At 45.2% G+C, this 26,129-nt stretch overlaps 1 protein-coding gene across 2 annotated transcripts in view; it reads right to left on the reverse strand.

Moving 5' to 3' along the window:
• Positions 1-25,636, reverse strand: part of LOC149457528 (sterol 26-hydroxylase, mitochondrial-like) — a 47,973-nt gene extending 22,337 nt beyond the window's left edge. The window contains exons 1-2 of one of the 2 annotated variants that reach the window (XM_089683573.1): positions 24,699-25,636; positions 18,586-18,776 (exon numbers count right to left, since the gene is read on the reverse strand). In XM_089683573.1, the coding sequence (XP_089539699.1) occupies positions 18,586-18,776; positions 24,699-25,613 (1,106 nt within the window). In that variant the 5' untranslated portion in view covers positions 25,614-25,636. The remainder of the gene's footprint in view (positions 1-18,585; positions 18,777-24,698) is intronic. The other variant, XM_089683574.1, reaches the window with a different exon arrangement.
• Between the last annotated feature and the right edge of the window lie 493 nt (positions 25,637-26,129).

The raw sequence follows: 26,129 nt of genomic DNA on the forward strand, positions 1-26,129 counted from the left end.
TACCATATAAAGGGAGACAATACAGCAACAATACAGTCCAATACAAGAGGGTTAGGAGCAGGGGCGGACTGACAACTCATGGGGCCCCCGGGCGATAGGGGATAATGGGGTCCCTGTGTCCTTGCCCAAACTCAAAAAAGCCTATGAAAAAGGTACCAGGGGCATCTCATGGGGCCCCCTACTTACCCTTCCAAATGGTCAGTCCGCCCCTGGTTAGGAGGGCCCTGCTCCTTGGAGCTTACAATCTAAGATGGGCGCTACATTGTGCCAAAATGAATATACCAAATGAAAATGCAGTTTGTGAAACCAAAAATCCCCATATAAAGTACCTCAAACTTGGAACATGCCTCCTAGTGCATGGACCAAATCTTGTAACTCCATACAATTGCAACTAGAGATGAGCGAATCGAACCAGGCGAACCGGAATTCGAGTCGAATTTCAGGAAATATTCGATTCGCGGCGAAACCGAAATTTTGCCTACTTCGGGTGCGCGAATCGAACATTTCCCGATCAGCCGGCAAAAGTGTCCCTGCAGTGAGCTCCGCTATTTCTGACAGTTCTCTGACAGAAGGAACACATGTTTAGCGGTTGAAACATTGTATCTATTAGTTTCCATTTAGGATACAGATGTTTCAACCGCTGTACATGTGAAGAAGCTGTGAGAGAACTGTCAGAAATAGAGGAACTCTGCACATACACTTTTTGCCGGCTTGGAATTATTCTTCTTTTCATCCTACTTCTTCTTCTTCTTCTTCTTCTTCTTCATCCTCATCCTCATCCTCTTCTTCTGAGGATGAGGATGAGGATGAAGAAGAAAAAGAAGCAGTAGGATGAAAATAAGAATAATTCCAAGCCGGCAAAAAGTGTATGTGCAGAGTTCCTCTATTCTGCAGATACACTTAGAGGAGCTCTGCACATACACTTTTTGCCTGTTTGGAATTAATCTTATTTTCATCCTACTTCTTCTTCTTCTTCTTCTTCTTTATCCTCATCCTCAGAAGAAGAAGAAGAGGATGAAGAAGAAGAAGAAGAAGTAGGATGAAAATAAGAATAATTGCAAGCCGGCAAAAGGTGTATGTGCAGAGTTCCTCTATTCTGCAGATACACTTAGAGGAGCTCTGCACATACACTTTTTGCCGGCTTGGAATTAATCTTATTTTCATCCTACTTCTTCTTCTTCTTCTTCTTCTTCATCCTCATCCTCATCCTCAGAAGAAGAAGAAGAGGATGAGGATGAGGATGAAGAAGAAGAAGAAGTAGGATGAAAATAAGAATAATTCCAAGCCGGCAAAAAGTGTATGTGCAGAGCTCCTCTAAGTGTATCTGCAGAGCTCCTCTAAGTGTATCTGCAGAATAGAGGAACTCTGCACATACACTTTTTGCCGGAAACCGCTGTATGGAGGGAATGTCCCAGAACTGTCATAAATAGTCTATTTCTGACAGTTCTGGGACATTCACTCCATACAGCTGTTTCAACCGCTGTATGGAGGGAATGTCATAGAACTGTCAGAAATAGACTATTAATGACAGTTCTGGGACTGTCCTTCCATACACCGGTTGAAACATTGTATCTATTTGTTTCCATAAATGGATCCATTTATGGAAACAAATAGATACAATGTTTCAACCGCTGTATGGAAGGACAGCCCCAGAACTGTCATTAATAGTCTATTTCTGACAGTTCTATGACATTCCCTCCATACAGCGGTTGAAACAGCTGTATGGAGTGAATGTCCCAGAACTGTCAGAAATAGACTATTTATGACAGTTCTGGGACATTCACTCCATACAGCGGTTGAAACATTGTATCTATTTTTTTCCATAAATGACATTCTGCAGATACACTTAGAGGAGCGCTGCAGATACACTTTTTGCCGGCTTGGAATTATTCTTATTTTCATCCTACTTCTTCTTTTTCTTCTTATGAGGATGAGGATGAAGAAGAAGAAGTAGGATGAAAATAAGATTAATTCCAAGCCGGCAAAAAGTGTATCTGCAGCGCTCCTCTAAGTGTATTTGCAGAATGTCATTTATGGAAAAAAATAGATACAATGTTTCAACCGCTGTATGGAAGGACAGTCCCAGAACTGTCATAAATAGTCTATTTCTGACAGTTCTGGGACATTCACTCTATACAGCTGTTTCAACCGCTGTATGGAGGGAATGTCATAGAACTGTCAGAAATAGACTATTAATGACAGTTCTGGGACTGTCCTTCCATACAGCGGTTGAAACATTGTATCTATTTGTTTCCATAAATGGATCCATTTATGGAAACAAATAGATACAATGTTTCAACCGCTGTATGGAAGGACAGTCCCAGAACTGTCATTAATAGTCTATTTCTGACAGTTCTATGACATTCCCTCCATACAGCGGTTGAAACAGCTGTATGGAGTGAATGTCCCAGAACTGTCAGAAATAGACTATTTATGACAGTTCTGGGACATTCACTCCATACAGCGGTTGAAACATTGTATCTATTTTTTTCCATAAATGACATTCTGCAGATACACTTAGAGGAGCGCTGCAGATACACTTTTTGCCGGCTTGGAATTATTCTTATTTTCATCCTACTTCTTCTTTTTCTTCTTATGAGGATGAGGATGAAGAAGAAGAAGTAGGATGAAAATAAGATTAATTCCAAGCCGGCAAAAAGTGTATCTGCAGCGCTCCTCTAAGTGTATTTGCAGAATGTCATTTATGGAAAAAAATAGATACAATGTTTCAACCGCTGTATGGAAGGACAGTCCCAGAACTGTCATAAATAGTCTATTTCTGACAGTTCTGGGACATTCACTCCATACAGCTGTTTCAACCGCTGTATGGAGGGAATGTCATAGAACTGTCAGAAATAGACTATTAATGACAGTTCTGGGACTGTCCTTCCATACAGCGGTTGAAACATTGTATGTATTTGTTTCCATAAATGGATCCATTTATGGAAACAAATACATACAATGTTTCAACCGCTGCATGGAAGAACAGTCCCAGAACTGTCATTAATAGTCTATTTCTGACAGTTCCATGACATTCCCTCCATACAGCGGTTGAAACAGCTGTATGGAGTGAATGTCCCAGAACTGTCAGAAATAGACTATTTATGACAGTTCTGGGACATTCACTCCATACAGCGGTTGAAACATTGTATCTATTTTTTTCCATAAATGACATTCTGCAGATACACTTAGAGGAGCGCTGCAGATACACTTTTTGCCGGCTTGGAATTATTCTTATTTTCATCCTACTTCTTCTTTTTCTTCTTATGAGGATGAGGATGAAGAAGAAGAAGTAGGATGAAAATAAGATTAATTCCAAGCCGGCAAAAAGTGTATCTGCAGCGCTCCTCTAAGTGTATTTGCAGAATGTCATTTATGGAAAAAAATAGATACAATGTTTCAACCGCTGTATGGAAGGACAGTCCCAGAACTGTCATAAATAGTCTATTTCTGACAGTTCTGGGACATTCACTCCATACAGCTGTTTCAACCGCTGTATGGAGGGAATGTCATAGAACTGTCAGAAATAGACTATTAATGACAGTTCTGGGACTGTCCTTCCATACAGCGGTTGAAACATTGTATCTATTTGTTTCCATAAATGGATCCATTTATGGAAACAAATAGATACAATGTTTCAACCGCTGTATGGAAGGACAGTCCCAGAACTGTCATTAATAGTCTATTTCTGACAGTTCTATGACATTCCCTCCATACAGCGGTTGAAACAGCTGTATGGAGTGAATGTCCCAGAACTGTCAGAAATAGACTATTTATGACAGTTCTGGGACATTCACTCCATACAGCGGTTGAAACATTGTATCTATTTTTTTCCATAAATGACATTCTCCAGATACACTTAGAGGAGCGCTGCAGATACACTTTTTGCCGGCTTGGAATTATTCTTATTTTCATCCTACTTCTTCTTTTTCTTCTTATGAGGATGAGGATGAAGAAGAAGAAGTAGGATGAAAATAAGATTAATTACAAGCCGGCAAAAAGTGTATCTGCAGCGCTCCTCTAAGTGTATTTGCAGAATGTCATTTATGGAAAAAAATAGATACAATGTTTCAACCGCTGTATGGAAGGACAGTCCCAGAACTGTCATAAATAGTTTATTTCTGACAGTTCTGGGACATTCACTCCATACAGCTGTTTCAACCGCTGTATGGAGGGAATGTCATAGAACTGTCAGAAATAGACTATTAATGACAGTTCTGGGACTGTCCTTCCATACAGCGGTTGAAACATTGTATGTATTTGTTTCCATAAATGGATCCATTTATGGAAACAAATACATACAATGTTTCAACCGCTGCATGGAAGAACAGTCCCAGAACTGTCATTAATAGTCTATTTCTGACAGTTCCATGACATTCCCTCCATACAGCGGTTGAAACAGCTGTATGGAGTGAATGTCCCAGAACTGTCAGAAATAGACTATTTATGACAGTTCTGGGACATTCACTCCATACAGCGGTTGAAACATTGTATCTATTTTTTTCCATAAATGACATTCTGCAGATACACTTAGAGGAGCGCTGCAGATACACTTTTTGCCGGCTTGGAATTATTCTTATTTTCATCCTACTTCTTCTTTTTCTTCTTATGAGGATGAGGATGAAGAAGAAGAAGTAGGATGAAAATAAGATTAATTCCAAGCCGGCAAAAAGTGTATCTGCAGCGCTCCTCTAAGTGTATTTGCAGAATGTCATTTATGGAAAAAAATAGATACAATGTTTCAACCGCTGTATGGAAGGACAGTCCCAGAACTGTCATAAATAGTCTATTTCTGACAGTTCTGGGACATTCACTCCATACAGCTGTTTCAACCGCTGTATGGAGGGAATGTCATAGAACTGTCAGAAATAGACTATTAATGACAGTTCTGGGACTGTCTTTCCATACAGCGGTTGAAACATTGTATGTATTTGTTTCCATAAATGGATCCATTTATGGAAACAAATACATACAATGTTTCAACCGCTGCATGGAAGAACAGTCCCAGAACTGTCATTAATAGTCTATTTCTGACAGTTCCATGACATTCCCTCCATACAGCGGTTGAAACAGCTGTATGGAGTGAATGTCCCAGAACTGTCAGAAATAGACAGAAACTGTCACAGAACTGTCCTTCTTCTCATCCTTCTCCTTCTTCTCATCCTTCTTCTCATCCTTCTTCTCATCCTTCTTCTCATCCTTCTCCTTCTTCTCATCCTTCTCCTTCTTCTCATCCTTCTCCTTCTTCTCATCCTTCTCCTTCTTCTCATCCTTCTTCTCATCCTTCTCCTTCTTCTCATCCTTCTCCTTCTCCTTCTTCTCATCCTTCTCCTTCTCCTTCTTCTCATCCTTCTCCTTCTTCTTCTTCTCATCCTTCTCCTTCTCCATCTTCTCATCCTTCTCCTTCTCCTTCTTCTCATCCTTATCCTTCTCCTTCTTCTCATCCTTCTCCTTCTCCATCTTCTCATCCTTCTCCTTTTCCTTCTTCTCATCCTTCTCCTTCTGCTTCTCCTTCTCCTTCTTCTCATCCTTCTCCTTCTTCTCATCCTTCTCCTTCTTCTCATCCTTCTCCTTCTCCTTCTTCTCATCCTTCTCCTTCTTCTCATCCTTCTCCTTCTTCTCATCCTTCTCCTTCTTCTCATCCTTCTCCTTCTCCTCATCCTACTCCTTCTTCTCATCCTTCTCCTTCTCCTTCTTCTCATCCTTCTCCTTCTCCATCTTCTCATCCTTCTCCTTCTCCTTCTTCTCATCCTTCTCCTTCTTCTCATCCTTCTCCTTCTCCTTCTTCTCATCCTTCTCCTTCTTCTCATCCTTCTCCTTCTCCTCATCCTTCTCCTTCTCCTTCTTCTCATCCTTCTCCTTCTCCTTCTTCTCATCCTTCTCCTTCTTCTCATCCTTCTCCTTCTCCTCATCCTTCTCCTTCTCCTTCTTCTCATCCTTCTCCTTCTTCTCATCCTTCTCCTTCTCCTTCTTCTCATCCTTCTCCTTCTTCTCATCCTTCTCCTTCTTCTCATCCTTCTCCTTCTCCTTCTTCTCATCCTTCTCCTTCTTCTCATCCTTCTCCTTCTTCTCATCCTTCTCCTTCTTCTTCTCATCCTTCTCCTTCTTCTCATCCTTCTCCTTCTTCTCATCCTTCTTCTCATCCTTCTCCTTCTTCTCATCCTTCTCCTTCTCCTTCTTCTCATCCTTCTCCTTCTCCTTCTTCTCATCCTTCTCCTTCTCCTTCTCATCCTTCTCCTTCTCCATCTTCTCATCCTTCTCCTTTTACTTCTTCTCATCCTTCTCCTTCTGCTTCTCCTTCTCCTTCTCCGTCTTCTCATCCTTCTCCTTCTCATCCTTCTCCTTCTTCTCATCCTTCTCCTTCTTCTCATCCTTCTTCTCATCCTTCTCCTTCTTCTCATCCTTCTCCTTCTTCTCATCCTTCTCCTTCTCCTTCTTCTCATCCTTCTCCTTCTTCTCATCCTTCTTCTCATCCTTCTCCTTCTTCTCATCCTTCTCCTTCTCCTTCTTCTCATCCTTCTCCTTCTCCTTCTTCTCATCCTTCTCCTTCTTCTCATCCTTCTCCTTCTTCTCATCCTTCTCCTTCTCCTTCTTCTCATCCTTCTCCTTCTTCTCATCCTTCTTCTCATCCTTCTCCTTCTTCTCATCCTTCTCCTTCTTCTCATCCTTCTCCTTCTTCTCATCCTTCTTCTCATCCTTCTCCTTCTTCTCATCCTTCTCCTTCTTCTCATCCTTCTCCTTCTCCTTCTCATCCTTCTCTTTCTTCTCATCCTTCTCCTTCTTCTCATCCTTCTCCTTCTCCTTCGTCTCATCCTTCTTCTCCTCATCCTTCTCCTTCTTCTCATCCTTCTCCTTCTCCTTCTTCTCATCCTTCTCCTTCTCCTTCTTCTCATCCTTCTCCTTCTTCTCATCCTTCTCCTTCTCCTTCTCTTTCCTCATCTCCAAGGGCATTTAAATTAAAGGTACAGTGTTCTGCACTAATTTAAAGGCTCTCTGAAGCCTAGAAACCCTTTTTATAAGTCATCTTCGTAGCGAAGAAATTCGCATCGAATCGAATTTCACACTGGAATTCGCCGAATCAGCCGAATCGAATTTTTGAGAAATTCGCTCATCTCTAATTGCAACCAATATTAACAATATATAATATATAACAAGTGAATGGTGAAAAATGTCCATATATGATGTGACAATCTTTGCAGCTTCTTATATCTGTTCCAAATCAAAACAGAAACCAGGTGTGACTGTATCATCACCACGTGCTCACAAATGTATTATGTGTATTGCTCACTCCCCAGTTATGGTCAAATACGCCTTTGGTCTTATAAGGGACCACCCTCTCTCGGTATGTTCTCCATTTCTCCCCTTTGGAAATTCGTTAATGATAGCCAAAAGTAAAGGATCAGAATATGCCTTCCAACATGAGGCTTTATAGATGCTTTAACCCCTCGCCTACCGGGCACTTATACCCCCTTCCTGCCCAGGCCAATTTTCAGCTTTCAGCGCTGTCACACTTTGAATGACAATTGCGCAGTCATGCAACACTGTACTCATATTAAATTTTTATCATTTTTTTGAGACAGATAGAGCTTTCTTTTGGTGGTATTTAATCAGCTCTGGGTTTTTTATTTTTTCTAAAAAAAACAAAAACAACTGAAAATTTTGAAAAAAAAAAAAGTTTTTTCTTAGTGTTTGTTATAAAAGTTTGTAAATAAGTGATTTTTCTCCTTCACTGATGTGTACTAAAGAGGCTGCAATGATGGGCACTGATAGGTGGCACTGGTAGGTGGCACTGATGGGCACAGGGGCGGACTGACAACTCATGGTGCCCCCAGGCAATAGGGGATCATGGGGCCCCTGTGTCCTTGCCCAAACTCAAAAAAGCCTATGAAAAAGGTACCAGGGGCATCTCATGGGGCCCCCTATTGACCCCGGGCCCTCGGGCACTGCCCGAGTTTCCAAATGGTCAGTCCGCCCCTGGATGGGCATTGACAGGCATCACTGATGAGCACTGAAAGGCAGCACTCATATGACACTGATAGGAGGCACTGATAAGAGGCACTGACTGGCACTCTTAGTTGGCACTTACTGGCACTGTTAGGAAGCACTGATAGGCAGCACTGATGGGCACTGATAGGTGGCACTGATTGACAGCACTGATAGGTGGCACTGACTGGCACTGATAGGTGCCACTGTAAGGCAGCTCAGATGGGCACTGATATGTGGCATTGATGGGCACTGGTAGGCACTGATATGTGGCATTGATGGGCACTGACAGATAGCACTGCTGGGGCTACACTGATCATCAGGGCACACTGATCATTTTTTTTTCTCATCCCTTCTAACGTTCTGCTGAAACTTTGTGATTTGTTTAGTACTGCTTGGACTTTGAAGAAGGGGACATACCCCAAAAGCTTGTCCTCAAAATTGTATGTTAGTGCAAATAAAAAAAGTATCACGGACAATACTCAATTGTTTCTGTTGCAAATGCACTAATACGGCTACAATCATGTCAGGCATATTGTAACCGAGCTTTTTTGTGGCATTGGTGCAGTAAAGGCTTCTTTCTGGCACCTCCACCAAACAGCTAATTTTTGTTCAAATATCATCATATTGTACTCCTTAAAAACAACCACACTGTCTTTTTCCAGAGCAGCCTGTATATCTTTTGAGGTTGCCTGTGGGTTTTTCCTTGAATCCTGGACAATTGTTCTGTCAGTTATGTCTGCAATCTTTCTTGGTCTACCTGACCTTGGCTTGGTATCAAGAGATCCCCAAACTTCCCACTTCTTAATAGGTGATTTAACAGTACTGATTGACATATTCAAGGCTTTGGACATCTTTCTATGTCCTTTTCCATCTTTATAAAGTCCCATTACCTTGTTACGCAGGACCTTTGACAGTTCTTTTCTGCTCCCCATGGCTCAGTATCTAGTCTAGTCAGTGCTTCCACGTAAGAGCTAACAAACTCATTGGCTATTTATACACTGACACTAATTGCAATTTAAAAAGCTACAGATGTGGGACATTAACCTCTAATTGGCATTGTAACCCGTGTGTGTCACCTTGTGTGTCTGTACCAAGGCCAAACATTCCAAGGGGCAGAGACTTCTGATCCAGGGGGCGGAGACTTCTGATCCAGGGGGCAAAAACTTCTGACCCAGGCCATTTGGGTGATTTCTGTTATCATTATGATTTAAATAGGAGCCAAACAACTATTTGATAATAAATGGTTTCATATGATCATCATCCTTCAATAAAAGAGCATTTTTTGGCATGATCAGTCATATTTTCAATATCACTGCCAAAATTTCACAATTTCTGCCAGGGTGTGCAGACTTTTGAGCACAACTGCATAAGAAGCTGCAAAGATTGTCACTTCATATATGGACATTTTTCACCATTCACTTATATATATTATATATTGTTAATATTGGTTGCAATTGTATGGAGTTACCAGATTTGGTCCATGCACTAGGAGGCATGTTCCAAGTTTGAGGTACTTTATATATATATATGTCGCTGCTCAAACTCCCTCCAACCCCATTCCCCCTCACCCAGCTACCCCCTCATCACCCCTCTCCCACGGCCCCACCACTGCTTTGACCTCCACTTCCACCCCACCCTACATTCCTCATACTGAAGCTCCCCCAACACTCCGCACCTTTGACCTTACTACCATCGAGGAAGTCTCCAAGATCCTCTCTGATGCTCGCCTCACCACCTGCCCCCTCAACCCTATCCCCTCACAACTCCTATGACCTCCCTCCCCCTTCATCCTATGCTCCCTCACCCACATCTTCAATCTCTCCCTCTCCTCCGGCACTTTCCCCTCCCCTCTGAAACATGCACACATCACCCCCATACTTAAAAAGCCCTCCCTGGACCCCAATGACCCGAACAACCTCAGACCCATCTCCCTGCTCCCATTTACATCTAAACTCCTCGAGCGTCTAGTCTACACCCGCCTATGCTCTCACCTCAACGACAACAACCTCCTCGATCCCCTACAGTCCATCTTCCGTCCCCTACACTCCACCGAAACTGCCTTACTCAAACTCTCCAACGACCTGCTAACCGCCAAAGCTAATGGCCACTATTCAGTGCTCCTACTTCTTGACCTCTCTGCGGCCTTCGACACAGTCGACCACCCCCTCCTCCTCAAAAAACTACACTCCCTCGGCCTCAGAGATTCTGCTCTCTCCTGGCTCTCATCCTACCTGTCACAACGCTCTTTCAGCGTTACCTATAATGCTACCACCTCCCCCTCACTCCCCCTCTCTGTTGGGGTCCCTCAAGGCTCCGTCCTCGGACCCTTCTCTTCTCCATCTACACCTCCTCCCTTGGCCAACTCATACACTCTCACGGCTTCAACTACCACCTCTATGCCGATGACACACAAATCTATCTCTCAACCCCCCACCTCACCCCCTCGGTCTCCGCCCGAATCACACACCTACTGAGCGTCATATCAGATTGGATGTCTCTCCACTTCCTTAAACTGAACCTCTCCAAAACCGAGTTTCTTGTCTTCCCCCCAGCCCGGACCCCACCCCCCACTGACTTCTCCGTCACATCCAACAATGCCACCATCAAACCCGCCCCGCAGGCCAGAGTACTGGGTGTCATTCTGGACTCCAACCTATCCTTCCAGCCCCAAGTCCAATCTTTAACATACTCGTGCAGACTCCACCTCCGCAACATCGCCAAAATCCGCACGTTCCTAACCCCAGAAACCACTAAACAGCTCGTCCACTCCCTCATCATATCACGACTCGACTACTGCAACTCCCTCCTCACTGGCCTGCCTCGCCGCTGGCTATCCTCGCTTCAGTTGATCCTGAATACGGCTGCCAGACTCATTCACCTTTCCAACTGCTCCGTTTCCGCCACCCCCCTCTGCCAATCCCTCCACTGGCTTCTGATTGCACAACGGATCAAATTCAAAATCCTAACACTGACGTACAAAGCCGTCCACCATACTGCCCCGAACTACATCACTGACCTAATATCCAAGTACCACCCAACACGCACACTCCGCTCCTCACAAGACCTCCTTCTCTCTAGTTCCCTGGTCTCCTCCTCCCATGCCCGCCTCCAGGACTTCTCCAGGGTGTCACCCATCCTCTGGAACTACCTGCCCCAACCCATCAGATTATCACCTACTGTCAGGGATCGCGGCTCCGTGGTCCACGATCGCGGCTCTGTCCCCCGCGCATGCGCATTGGCGGCAGATCGCGCCGGGACACAGGCACTAGGTCCCGGCGAGCCGCGGCTGACAGGACGCCGCGCCGCAAGGTCTTTCTGTGATTCTGAGTTCCTGCACCCGTCTAGTGACCCTGATTGACCCTGACTACGCTGCCTGCCCCTGTGATTGACCCGGATTGCCCTGACTATTCTGCCTGCTCCTGTGATTGACCCAGATTGCCCTGACTATTCTGCCTGCTCCTGTGTTTGACCCGGATTGCCCTGACCATTCTACGGACTGACTTACCCTGCTGATCCTGCGTGTGACCCGACTACTCTTTGCCAACCGATTCTGTACCCCGCTTACCCTCATGGGCCCACGATCCGTTACTACCCTGCTGGGGCCGCCATCCTCTTCACATCTGGCTCTCCCGGTACCTGTCCCTGGAGGTCTCCTCAGCCACTGGTGGGTCTGCTCGGAGGTCGTGACCTGGCCCGGGACTGTTTCAAGTCCATCCCCACCATCAGGGGCCCTGGTGAAAGCACAGCCCGGGCTTAGACCCCACGCTCTGAATAGGTCTGTCAATTGGCAGCCTGAGGCACCTCCTGGCGGAGCATAACAGTACCTTGCGGCCATGACAGAGCCAGGAAGTGGACCGGCGTCCCTAGAGGATATTTGCCAGCACCTGGCAACTTTGACCCAGGCTTTCCAGAATTTCCACAGTCGCTGCGCCCGACTGGAGGACCGCATGGAGTCATTGGCTCCCCTGACTCCCCCTGCTCAGAGTCCCCCATCTGCAGAACCTCCCGCTAACCCGGTATCCGGAGCGGTTGCCACACCCCTAGCTCCTGAACCCCGCGTTCCTCTGCCGGAACGATTCCGTGGTGACCGAAGCCGCTTCAGAGTCTTCCGAAACGCTTGCACCCTGTACTTCGACTTACAGCCCCGTACGTTCACCACCGAGACCGTCAAGGTGGGGTTTATAATCTCCCTCCTTCAGGATGAGCCCCAGGACTGGGCTCACCGTCTGATGGAGAAGCACGACCCCCATCTTGACTCCGTGACCGAGTTCTTTCAGGCCATGGCCGTTTTGTATGACGACCCTCAGCGGGCTGCTTCCGCAGAGGCTACCCTATACTCTCTGCGGCAGGGCCGCCGGGCAGCCGAAGAATACGCGTCCGATTTTAGGCGTAGCATGGGAGACACCAGATGGAACGATGCGGCCTTATGTCACCAGTTCCGCATCGGGCTGTCTGAGTCTCTCAAGGACGAACTAGCGCGAGTAGGCCTACCTGACTCCCTGGAAAAACTGATTGAATTAGCCATTCAAATTGACCGTAGACTAAGGGAACGTCGGCTGGAAAGGAGCAGCCAGGGTCAAAGGGTGGCATGGATTCCATCAAGAGACACAGCTCCAGCCCCAGGGAACCATCCGCGAAGCACGGAAACAGGGGACAACTCGGAACCCATGCAACTGGGACTGGCCCGTTCCCACTTATCGGTCGAGGAACGTCAGAGGAGACGATCACAGAACCTATGTCTGTACTGCGGGGAAGCTGGTCACCAGGTGCGCTCCTGTCCTGCAAAAACGAGTAAGTCCACTCCCGTTTCTTTTACTTTACCTGCAGGCAGGGATGATCAGTCAAGTTACCTGGCCATTCCTGTGTCTTTACAGCTCCCCGGAGGAACATTGTCGGTGACCGCAATCGTTGACTCAGGAGCCTGTAGTTGTTTTATCGATCTGACTTTTGCCCACCGGCAAAAAATCCCTCTCCAGACCAAAGAAAGGGGGTTCAACATCTTCTTGGCAGATGGGTCCAGTATAAAATCAGGGGTGGTGGACCAGGAGACACCACCCATTTTCACCACAATGGCAGACCATCACCAGGAGTTCCTCCGTTTGGATGCCATCGCATCCCCCCTTTTTCCAGTCATTCTGGGGCACCCCTGGCTGAGGACCCATAACCCCCCGGATTGACTGGGAAAAGGGAACAATTCAATTTCGGTCACCTTATTGTTTGAGTCACTGCCACGTCACAGGATCCGTGGTTCCCCGGTTCCTCCTGTGCTTGGATGGAGACACCAATCTATCCCAGGTTATTCCTCCGGCCTACCATGACTTCTTAGACGTCTTTAGTAAGCGGGGAGCTGACATTCTTCCTCCGCACCGTTCCTACGATTGCCCCATAGACCTCCTACCCGGATCTGAAATCTCATTCGGCCGTATCTTTCCCTTGTCCAAAACGGAATCGGGAGTGCTGAGGGAATATATTGACGAAAACCTTCGGAAGGGATTTATTCGTCCTTCCACATCCCCAGCCGGGGCCGGGTTGTTCTTCGTAGAGAAGAAGGACAAATCGTTACGGCCCTGCATAGACTACCGTGACCTGAACAAAATAACGGTAAAGAATCGTTATCCCTTACCCCTAGTCCCCCAGCTCCTCCAGAGACTGAGATCGGCAACAATATTTACTAAATTAGACCTGTGGGGGGCCTATAACCTTGTTCGTATCAGGGAGGGGGATGAGTGGAAGACGGCGTTCCGTACGAGATTCGGGCACTATGAATATTTGGTGATGCCGTTCGGGCTCTGTAATGCACCGGCGACTTTTCAGCACTTTATCAACGATGTGTTTCGTGATTTTCTCGATATTTTCGTGGTGGTTTATTTGGATGACATCCTAATTTTTTCCCCCTCACTGGAGGTTCATCGAGGTCACGTGTTACGGGTTTTAGAACGGTTGCGTCAACACGGGCTATACGCTAAGGCAGAAAAGTGCTGTTTTGAACAGCGCGAAATCACGTTCTTGGGACTGGTTCTCTCTTCCGCGGGGGTCGCGATGGATCCCCAGAAAGTCACGGCGATCTTAGATCGGCCAATACCCGCCGACAAAAAGGGGGTACAGCGTTTCATCGGCTTTTCTAACTTTTACAGAAAGTTTGTTAGGAACTTCTCCGGTCTGGTCTCCCCGATCACGCAACTGACGAAACAAGGGGTCCGCTTTAAGTGGACTCCCGAAGCTCAGTCGGCATTCGAAAAGCTCAAAAAATTGTTCACCTCTGCTCCCATTCTCTGCCATCCGGATTCTTCTCTCCCATATGTTTTGGAAGTGGACGCCTCCGAAAACGCGGTAGGAGCGGTTCTGTCCCAAAGGAATGGTACCAAGGAACTACTGCACCCTGTGGCGTTCTTCTCCAGGAAGTTGACACCGGAGGAACGTAACTATGACATTGGAGATCGGGAGCTCCTGGCCATTAAAACCGCTCTAGAAGAATGGAGGTATTTACTGGAAGGAGCCACGCACCCAATCCTAATATTCACAGATCACAAAAACCTTGAATATTTAAGAACGGCTAAACGACTGAGACCGCGCCAAGCGAGATGGGCTCTTTTCTTTTCTCGATTCACATTCCATATAACGTACCGACCCGGTACTAAGAATACCAAACCAGACGCTCTGTCCCGCATGTTTGAGGACCCCGACGACGCCGTGGTACCAGACACCATCTTACCTTCTGGAAGCTTCCTCGCGCTACAAACGGAACTTCGCTCCCGGCTTCTCGATGCTTCTGTAGGACTACCCGTTCCGTCTGGGTCACCCCTCCAGAGCCACGGTGGGCTGTTTTGGAAGGAAGACCGGATCATGGTCCCAGAAGAAGTGCGAACCTTGGTCCTAGGGCACTGCCACGACCATCCAATGGCGGGCCACTTCGGGGTTACGAAAACTCTAGAACTACTACGGCGCTCGTTCTGGTGGCCGGACATGATCAAGGATTGTGAGCGTTACGTCCGGACGTGTCCCACCTGTCAAAGGAACAAACCCTCCAGGAGCAGGGCATGGGGATTGTTACGTCCATTACCTATACCCAAGCGGGCCTGGCAAATGATAGCCATGGATTTCGTGGTCGAACTACCACCATCCCAGGGCTACACAGTAATAATGATGATCGTCGACCGCTTCTCAAAGATGGCACATTTCGTGCCCCTGGAGAAGACCCCATCGGCACCGGAAACGGCACGGATCTTCATTAAGGAAGTGGTGAGGCTTCATGGGGTTCCCGAAGATATTGTGTCAGATCGGGGGGTCCAATTCACCTCCAGGTTCTGGAACGCCCTATGTAAAGCGCTGTGAATCAAGCTGTCGCTTTCATCCGCCTACCATCCACAGACCAACGGTCAAACCGAGAGGACCAACCAAACGCTGGAACAGTACTTACGATGCTACACATCCTACCTTCAGGATGACTGGCTGACGTTGTTGCCTTCCGCAGAATTCTCATACAACAACTCGAGTCACTCAGCTACGGGTCAATCCCCGTTCTTTTCCAATTACGGGTATCATCCCACATTCCTCCCTGATCTAATGCCTGAAAATCCGGTACCGGCGTCTCAAGACATCTTGAACTTCTTTTCCGTCAATAACAAGACAATTCAGGAAGCCATCGCTATAGCCCAAGAGGACAGTAAAAGGGCATTCGACAGAAAGAGAAGAGGAGAATTACTGCTTCAACCAGGGGATCAGGTTTGGCTAGCAACAACCAACTTGAAGATGCTGTGCCCTTCAAGGAAGCTGGGACCCAAGTACATTGGCCCATTCCCTGTAAAACGAATAGTCAACGAGGTGGCCTACGAACTTGAGCTTCCGCGGACTTTCAAGATACATCCTGTGTTCCATGTGTCTCTCCTGAAGCCATCCAGACCGGATCCCTTCCCGGACCGTGAATCCAGACCTCCCGAGGCAATCACCATAGGTGACCAGGAGGAATATGAAGTGGAGACTATCCTCAGTTGCCGAAGGAGGGGGGGCCAGACACAGTTCCTGATAAAATGGAAGGGTTATGGCCCTGAGGAGAACTCATGGGAACCCGCCCAGAACATTCACGCACCCAGGCTCATCCGGGAATTTTGTCGTAGTCACCCGCGGTGGAGAGATCAGTGGGGCTCCCAGAGGGTGCCCATTGGGGGGGGGCAAAGTCAGGGATCGCGGCTCCGTGGTCCACGATCGCGGCTCTGTCCCCCGCGCATGCGCATCGGCGGCAGATCGCGCCGGGACACAGGCACTAGGTCCCGGCGAGCCGCGGCTGACAGGACGCCGCGCATGCGCAGTAGGAGCCGCGGGCGCGTCTCAGGCGTCCAATGACAGCCGGGGGCGCGTCCTAGCCGGCCAATGACAGTGCAGGGCGCACTATTTAAAGATGCCCTGCACTGTCACAGATTGCCGCAAGGTCTTTCTGTGATTCTGAGTTCCTGCACCCGTCTAGTGACCCTGATTGACCCTGACTACGCTGCCTGCCCCTGTGATTGACCCGGATTGCCCTGACTATTCTGCCTGCTCCTGTGATTCACCCGGATTGTCCTGACTATTCTGCCTGCTCCTGTGTTTGACCCGGATTGCCCTGACCATTCTACGGACTGACTTACCCTGCTGATCCTGCGTGTGACCCGACTACTCTTTGCCAACCGATTCTGTACCCCGCTTACCCTCACGGGCCCACGATCCGTTACTACCCTGCTGGGGCCGCCATCCTCTTCACATCTGGCTCTCCCGGTACCTGTCCCCGGAGGTCTCCTCAGCCACTGGTGGGTCTGCTCGGAGGTCGTGACCTGGCCCGGGACTGTTTCAAGTCCATCCCCACCATCAGGGGCCCTGGTGAAAGCACAGACCCCACGCTCTGAATAGGTCTGTCAGTTGGCAGCCTGAGGCACCTCCTAGCGGAGCATAACACCTACTCTCCTCTCTTTTAGGCGCACTCTGAAAACCCATCTCTTCAGGGAAGCCTACCCCACCCCCTGCTAACTTGCCGACCTCCTCCACTCTTCCTACCACTCCATCCCCCACAGCTATCTCCTCCTGTGCCACCATCCCCTCCCTCCTAGATTGTAAGCTCCAAAGAGCAGGGCCCTCAATCCCCTCATGTTTTGCATTGTATTGGTATTGTTCTGTCACATGTTCTGTCCCCCTCTGTAATGTACAGCGCTGAGCGAACTATTGGCGCTTTATAAATACTGTATAATAATAATAATAATATGGGGATTTTTGGTTTCACAAACTGCATTTTCATTTGGTTTATTCATTTTGGCACAATGTAGCGCCTATCTTAGATTGTAAGCTCCAAGGATCAGGGCCCTCCTATCCCTCTTGTATTGAACTGTATTGTTTCTGTATTGTCTCCCTTTATATGGTAAAGCGCTGAGCAAACTGTTGGCGCCATAAATCCTGTATAATAATAATAAATAATAATCTATTTTATTCTATTTGCATGTTCCAGTGGAATTTCCACCATAATAGGGGCAGCTTCACATCAACCCTAATCACATCATTATCTATATAAGATCTACTAGGTTGGGTTCATGCACTAGGGGGCATGCAACTATTTTGAGGCACCAGATATAGGGATTTTTGGTAACACATTTCCATTTTCTAAATGCACTTATAATATATTAATATTTTTTTTATGTAGGGCCTACCTATTATATTTACCATTGTAGGGAGAATAGCTTGGATAGCAGAAAACTGGGGGTGTGGCCAAACTATATGTTTTGGGGGTGAGGTTTGATAGTCACTGGCCTGGCAGAGACTAAAAAATTGTAATTTGTCTCCCCAAATTATACAGCACTGACTTAGTAACTCAGATTAGTACCATAGCACCAGGGGCGGACTGACAACTCATGGGGCCCCCGGGCAATAGGGGATCATGGGGCCCTTGTATCCCTGCCCAAACTCAAAAAAGCCTATGAAAAAAGGTACCAGGGGCATCTCATGGGGCCCCCTACTGACCCTGGGGCCCCATGTGGTCAGTCCGCCCCTGCATAGCACTAAATGATATTGTAAACTGGGTTCCGGCACCTCTGGCACTGAATGTATGTAATGGCAAGGGGTGATGGGGTGTGCTGGAAGGTCTATTGAAGCTGGATGCTAGGGGATCTATTGTCACTGGAGGGGATCCTTTTTTGCATGGGGGTAAAATGTTTCTGATGGTGGGATATATTGTTGCTTGGGGGGGGGGTCTTATGTTGCTGGGGGTCTATTGTTTATGTGAGGGGTCTACTGTTGAGGGAGAGGTCTTCTGTTGCTGGCTACTGAAGGGTCTATTAATGCTGGCTGCTGGGAGATCTGTTGTTGCTGCAGGCGGTTTGATATTGCCTGGGTGATATTTTGTTTTTTGGGGTCCATCGTTGCGGGGGGGGGGGGACTAAAAGGGGCCGTACTGGGAGGTGGGTAGGGGGTGAAACCAAGGGACGGTGCTCAGAGGTGTGTAGAGGATGGATACAAGGGGGGAGTTCCTGCACCTATTCTCTGAGAAGAAAAGCCCTGGTTACTCTGCATACAGTACATGGTCTTAGTATGTCCCCATATAGTGAAGCTGACCCTGTGATACCTGATCCTCAATGAACTCACTCAGTGATTGGCCCACGGGCCAGATTGCGCAGTTCTCGGTGGGTCTTCCACAGGTCGATTTCATTCCTGACCGGATATTTGCCCTCCTGTCGCACCACCTTTTCAAAGATGGCCGGGTCAGAGATGCACACCATTTTGTATTTGCCGATTGTTGACTTCCACCATGGGCCATAGCGCTTTACGTAAATCAGCTTTAAAAACACAAAGCATGACAGATCTTCTGTAGTTCATAGTTACAATTATGATATGTATTCAACAGCAGTGAGAAACAAATAAAATGACTAGACGTGCAGTTTGTTTCGTTTCATTCCGAATGGCCATTTGGACAAATTTTTCATTATTCGGAGATGAATTTAAACCCTCCTAGATTGTAAGCTCAAAAGAGCAGGGCCCTCGAAGCCCTCGTGTATTGCATTGTTTCTGTCTTGGCTCATGTTCTGTCCCCCTTGCTATTGTACAGCGCTGAGCAAACCCTTTGGCGCTATATAAATACTGTATAATAATAATAATAAAAAACGAATCAGAAATAATGAAACCAAATTTTGAGAGAAATTCTAATCAAATTCAAAAACAAAATCTAATTCGAAAACAAAGCCGAATTAAAAAAAAGAATAGTAAAATAGAACAGAAAAGAAAGGAATAGAAAAGAAAAGAATATAGTATTAAAAAATAGAATAGAAAAGAACATAATACCGTATAACAGAACAGAATAGAAAATAAAAGAAGAGAATAAAATAAAGTAGAAAAAAAGGAACAGAATAGAATAGAAAATAATAGACAAGGAAATAATATAAAAATATAGAACAGAGAAGAACAGAATAGAATAGACAATAAAATAAAAGAATACAATAGAATAGAAAATAAGGGACAAGAATAGAAAATAATAGAATAGAGTAAAACAGAACATAATAGAATCTAAAATAATATAATAAAATAGAAAAGAATACAAAAGAATAGAACAGGGAAAAAATGAAAAGAACAGAATATAACAGAAAATTAAAGAATAGAATAGAAAAAAATAGAATAGTTTAGAATAAGATTAGAATATAGCCAACTTCCAAAATTCAAATTTCATAAAGAATATAATATAAAAAAACAGAATAGAATAGAAATGAATAGAGTAAAACAGAACAGAATAAATTAGAAAATAAAAGAATATAATAAAATAGAATAGAAAATAATAGAAAAGAATAGAAAAAGCAATAGAATATAATAGAATAAAATAGAAAGAATATAACCATCTTCCAAAATTCAAATTTTAATTAAAATAAATTTGAATTCAAATGCTGATTCCATACAGATACAGAATGCTTAGTAAGGTGGATGATTTTGGCAGCATCCACCTTAATTAAAAATAAAAAAAGTATGTATCACATTGGCATAAGTATTCAGACCCTTTGCAACAACACTTGAAATTTAGCTCAGGTGCCTCCCGTTTCTCTTGATCGTTGCTGAGATGTTTTTACACCTTGATTGGAGTCCATCTGTGGTAAATTCAATTATTACAAGGCACGGAGCTGGGGAAGGCTACAAAAAAATTCTGCTGCACTGAAGATTCCCAAGAGCACCGTGGCCTCCATAGTTCTCAAGTGGAAGAGGTTTGGCACAGCCAGGACTCTACCAAGATCTGGTCGCCCAGTCTGAGCAATCGGGGGAGAAGGGCTTTAGTAAGAGAGGTGACCAAGAACCCGATGGTCTGCTCAAGTTCAGTTAAATTTGATAGTGACCGTATGTGGACTGCAGTCTTCAAGTCATTCCACAGATTTTCAATGGGTGTTAAGTCTGGGCTTTGACTCGGCCATACAAGGACATTCACCTTTCTCTTCTCTAACCACTGTGCACTCATTGTTGCTGTGTGCTTTGGGTCATTGTCATGTTGAAAGATAAACCTTCTTCCCATTGACATCTTTCTGGCAGAGGGCAGCAGATCTTCCTCTAGAATATGACAGTATTTTGCCCCATCCATTTTTCCTTCTATCCTGGCAAGTCCTTCAGTCCCTGCAGCAGATATTCCCTCCTCCATGCTTTACTGTAGGAATGGTGGTATTTGGATGGTGAGCTGGATTGGATTTCCGCCAGACATATCGTTTAGTGTTGAGGCCAAATCATTCCATTTTAGTCTCATCTGACCAGAACACCTTTTTCCATGTGGCCTCAGAAACAACTGAGTACAGATGTGATACTTTTTTTATTTGCACTAACATACAATTTTGAGGACAAGCTTTCAGGGTATGTCCCCTTCTTAAAGGTCCAGACAGTACTAGTTCAAGTTTTAGCAGAATGTTAAAAGAGATGTTGAAAGGGGGAGAAAAAAACCCTCAGAAAGAAGCACACACAAACAAATGTACAGAAATGGTTATAAACCTAGGATTAGACAAGAGATAAGACACAGCAAAAGCAAAGACTGGGGGGGGGGGGGGGGACAACACTCACAGGAGGGTTGGATAATGAGTGAGGAATCTCATGTCCAAATTAAGGTCGTTATCTCTTCTATCAAATAGAATTATTATTTTTTTTCTTTCAGGTACTTATATAGTGCTGTCAATTTTTACGCAGTGCTTTACATATATATATATATATATATTGTACATTCACATCAGACCCTAACCCTCAAGGGGTGTACAATCTAAGGTCCCTAACTCACATTCATACATACACATACTAGGGACAATTTAGACAGCATCCAATGAAACTACCAGCATGTCTTTGGAGTGTGGGAGGAAACCGGAGTACCTGGAGGAAACCCACGCAGGCACAGGGAGAACATGCAAACTCCAGGCAGGTGGAGCTGTGGCTGGGATCTGAACCAGTGACCCTGGTACTGTCAGGCAGAAGTTCTAACCATTTAGCCACTGTGCTGCCCCAATTATCATTCTTAGTTCAAAAGTTTTCCTTTCCTGAATAGTTTTGAAATTTTCTTTAAGAACTAAAATATTGAGGTCTTCCATAGTGTGGTCTGGTTGTGTGAAATGGTGTCCCACATGTGTACAAAAGTCATCTTCTTTATGTTCCTTGATGGTATGTCTGTGCAAATTCATCCTTGTTTGCAACTTCTGTCCTGTTTCGCCAACATAAGATCCTTTTCTACATTTTCTGCACTGGATAAGGTACACAACATTACTAGAGGTGGGGCTGTATGATCCGGAGATATTGAAGATCCCTTTTGAGTGTCTGACACTTTTTGATGGATTGATTTGGTTGCACAGTTTGCAGCATTTTTTATTGCAGTCTTCAAGTGACTATGGATGTAGTATCCCTGTATAGTAATATCCCTCACAAGGATGGATTAGCTGCATGTCACAGATCTTTATCATCCTCACCAAACCATAAATACACTGCTAAGGATGTTACACAGCTCATTGAATTAATTCTTACACACAACTACTTTGCTTTCAATAAAGACATCTATCTTCAATGTATGAGTACTGCGATGGGAAGTAAAATGTATGGGTACTAAAAATGTATGGGAAGTAAAATGGCACCCCAATATGCCAATTTATTTATGACTGACCTGGAGGAACAATTCCTGAACAGAATGGAACATAAACCATACAGATACTATCGCTATATTGATGATATTTTCATCATATGGACAGAAGGTGAAGAAAACCTAAAACAATTTTACTCATTGATCAACACTTTTTCATCCATCAATCAAACTAAAAATGAAATACTCAAACACACACGTCAACTTCCTAGACACCACAGTATACATCAGGGATGATACGCTTCAAACCTCAATATATAGGAAACCCACCGACAGATGCAACTACCTCCTCAGTTCTAGCTTCCACCCCCAACACACGAAACGTGCCATCATACACAGTCAGGCCATCAGATACCATCGAATATGTTCTGACCCAAGAGACAGAGATAAACATCTCGGGACACTAGCAGACGCCTTCCATCAGAAAGGTTACAAGGACAAAACTATCAACAACAGCATAAACACAGCCTTGAGAACCCGAAGAGAAAATCTACTTCAGTACAAAGAGAAAAAAAACAAACAACCGTGTACCTCTAGGAACTACATACAACCCGGCACTAGAAGGGATAAGAAAAATAATCAAAGATTTACAACCCATCATAACAGAGGATGGAACTCTGAAAGAAATATTCCAGCAACCCCCAATACTGGCCTTCAGACAATCCCCCAACCTCAGAAATAAACTAATCAGTAAGAAACTTCCTTCTGATTATGAGGTCACAAATAATGGAAGCAAACCCTGCAATAAAAAGCGCCGCAAACTGTGCAACCAAATCAATCCATCAAAAAGTGTCAGACACTCAAAAGGGATCTTCAATATCTCCGGATCATACAGCTGCACCTCCAGTCATGTTGTGTACCTTATCCAGTGCAGAAAATGTAGCAAAGGATCTTATGTTGGTGAAACTGGACAGAAGTTGCAAACAAGGATGAATCTGCACAGACATACCATCAAGGAACATAAAGAAGATGACCTCTGCACACCTGTGGGACACCATTTCACACAACCAGACCACACAATGGGAGACCACAATGTTTTAGTTTTTAAAGAAAATTTCAAATCCATTCAGGAAAGAAAAACTTTTGAACCAAGAATGATAATTCTATTTGATAGAAGAGATAACAGCCTGAATTTGGACATGGGATTCCTCAATCATTATCAAACAGTTTTACAACCCCCTCTGGGAATGTTGTCCCCCCCCCCAAGTCTTTGCTTTTGCTCTGTCTTATCTCTAGTCTAATCCTAGGTTTAAACCATTGTTGTGTACATTTGTTTGTGTGTGTTTCTTTCTTTTTATTTTATTTTTTTCTCAACATTTCTTTTAACATTCTGCTAAAATGTTGTGAAGTAGTACTGCCTGGACCTTGAAGAAGGGGACATACCCTGAAAGCTTGTCCTCAAAATTGTATGTTAGTGCAAATAAAAAAAGTATCACGTCAGTACTCAATTGTTTCAGCAGAATGTTAAAAGAGATGTTTATCTTATCTGTATTGAACATGTCAATGAGATGCATCACAAATGTCCTTTATTTACATAGTTGAAGAATCTATAGAGGACAGCGGCAATAAAGAAAAGACAACACTGGTACAAATTTTAAATACAAATATTTCTAACAAAATGATATTCTATTTCTGCTAATAAAAATAGACATTGTTACTATTTTTCCTTTTAACAAATAAAGAACATAATGTTGCCAATTCAATAAAAAAAAAAAAAATAAAACTGCTGAGATCCAATTTCCTTCCCCCATGATTAGTAATTGAAAGGTTAAGCTCACCTTTTGCACAAAAATAATAAATGCACGATTTCTGTTGGTAAAAAATAAGGTGCATTTATTATTTTTTGGTTGCAGGAGCCTGTAAAGCATTGCACCAGTGATCAGCAGATTGCTGGCGCCATGCAGGTCTCCTGCAGACCTGTCAGTATTTCTGCTTGCCATACGGGATGTATGAGCAAGCAGATACAGGGGTTGATGTACTAAATGAAAATAAACTGTGCACTTTGCAAGTGCAGTTGCTCCAGAGCTTAGTAAATGAAGTAAAGCTTTCCTTTGCCAAGAACACCCAATCACATGCAAGGAAAATAAAAAAACAGCATTTTTTGCTTGCACATGATTGGATGATGGAAGTCAGCAGAGCTTCTGCTCATTTACTAAGCTCAGGAGCAACTGCAAAGTGCACAGTCTAACTGCCTTTAGTAAATCAGCCCCACTGCGTACTGATAGGAAAAATCAAAAAACTTCCACGGCGCTCCACAGCACCCTGGTATTTCATTGAGAACTACAAGCTGACATCCTCCAAGGCTGTCAGGACTTGTAGTTCATTCATTCACAGAACACTGTTAATGAATGATGCGACTGTGTGGACGGAGCCCCGCATGGTCGTGCTGTTTTTAAATGTGACAGCTAGTATGGGGAATTTCTCCCCATACTTCTATCAGAGGGAGATGGGGCAGTGCCTGCAACAATGGGAACATGTTAAATGTTCCAACCTAAAAACAGGTGGAGCATGTAACATGTTCCCAAAGGTGAACTTACCCTTTAAAAATGAATATATGCTCACCTTTACTAACATTCACTTTGCTGGGTGAACAGCTTGTAATCTGGTAAGTAATAGTGATGCTTACCTGTAACTCATGGGAGTAGAGCAGGTATCCTCTGATGAAGAACCAGTAGAGGTTGGTGAGCAGAGAGGGTCCAGGCAAATCGTCATAGGTTTTAAACTTTCCCTCCTCCTCTGTTATCTCTGCGGTTGTGGCTCTGCTCACGGCTCTGTGCTGTGTCCCCCCTACTCCATTCACTGCTTTGTGCTGTGTCTCCCCTACTCCACTCACTGCTCTGCACTGTGTTCCCCCTACTCCACTCACTGCTCCGTACTGTGTCCCCCCTACTCCACTCACTGCTCTGTACTGTGTCCCCCCTACTCCACTCACTGCTCTGTACTGTGTCCCCCCTACTCCACTCACTGCTCTGTGCTGTGTCCCCTCAACTCCATTCACTGCTCTGTACTGTGTCCCCCCTACTCCACTCACTGCTCTGTGCTGTGTCCCCTCAACTCCATTCACTGCTCTGTACTGTGTCCCCCCTACTCCACTCACTGCTCTGCACTGTGTTCCCCCTACGCCACTCACTGCTCTGTACTGTGGCCCCCTTACTCCACTCACTGCTCTGTACTGTGGCCCCCCTACTCCACTCACTGCTCTGTACTGTGGCCCCCCTACTCCACTCACTGCTCTGTACTGTGGTCCCCCTACTCCACTCACTGCTCTGCTCTGTGTGTCCCCTACTTCACTCAATGCTCTGTACTGTGTCCCCCCAACTCCACTCACTGCTCTGTACTGTGTCCCCCCTACTCCACTCACTGCTCTGTGCTGTGTCCCCCCTACTCCACTCACTGCTCTGTGCTGTGTCCCCCCTACTCCACTCACAGCTCTGTACTGTGTCCCCCCTACCCTGCATGGCGGTGGCAGCACATCCTTGGACCAGAGAGAGATAATGCAGCGTCTGAGTGAGAGTGATATCATGGTTGAGCTGCAGACCATCTGTTATCATAGTCCAGGGATGAAAAGGAAAGCTCATTTTGGGACTTCCCACTGTTTACATTCCAAGGGAAAGCATTACTGCAGCAGCCAAACAATAGGAATGAGAAGGTCCGGCTCACAGTCTCCACTCTAATTCATCCCAAAAGTGTTCTATGGGGTTGGGGTCAGGACTCTGTGCAGGCCGGTCAAGTTCCTCCACCCTAAACTGGCTCCTCCATGTCTTTATGGACCTTCAAAAAGTTTCTGCATTGCCAAAAATACTGATTTTACATATAAAGAGTGTCAGCGAAGGGCCTGCTCCTAAAGTGTGACAGTGCTGCTAAAAACGCATTCAACCTGCGACATGTGAGCTAGACTTAGTGCATCTATGCATGTTCATAAATCATAATTAATGATCAAGACAGAGGAAAGATGTGAAAGCAGTGTTTGGTCCATTTTTGTTTTAAACCTTTTAACCTGCCCTAACCTGCCACTATACTGCCCCAACCTGCCACTATACTGCCCTAACCTACCACT

This window comes from Staurois parvus, unplaced genomic scaffold (genome assembly GCF_062004578.1).
Source record: "Staurois parvus isolate SC_StPar_1 unplaced genomic scaffold, SC_StPar_1.0 ptg000315l, whole genome shotgun sequence".
NCBI classification, from domain to species: domain Eukaryota; kingdom Metazoa; phylum Chordata; class Amphibia; order Anura; family Ranidae; genus Staurois; species Staurois parvus.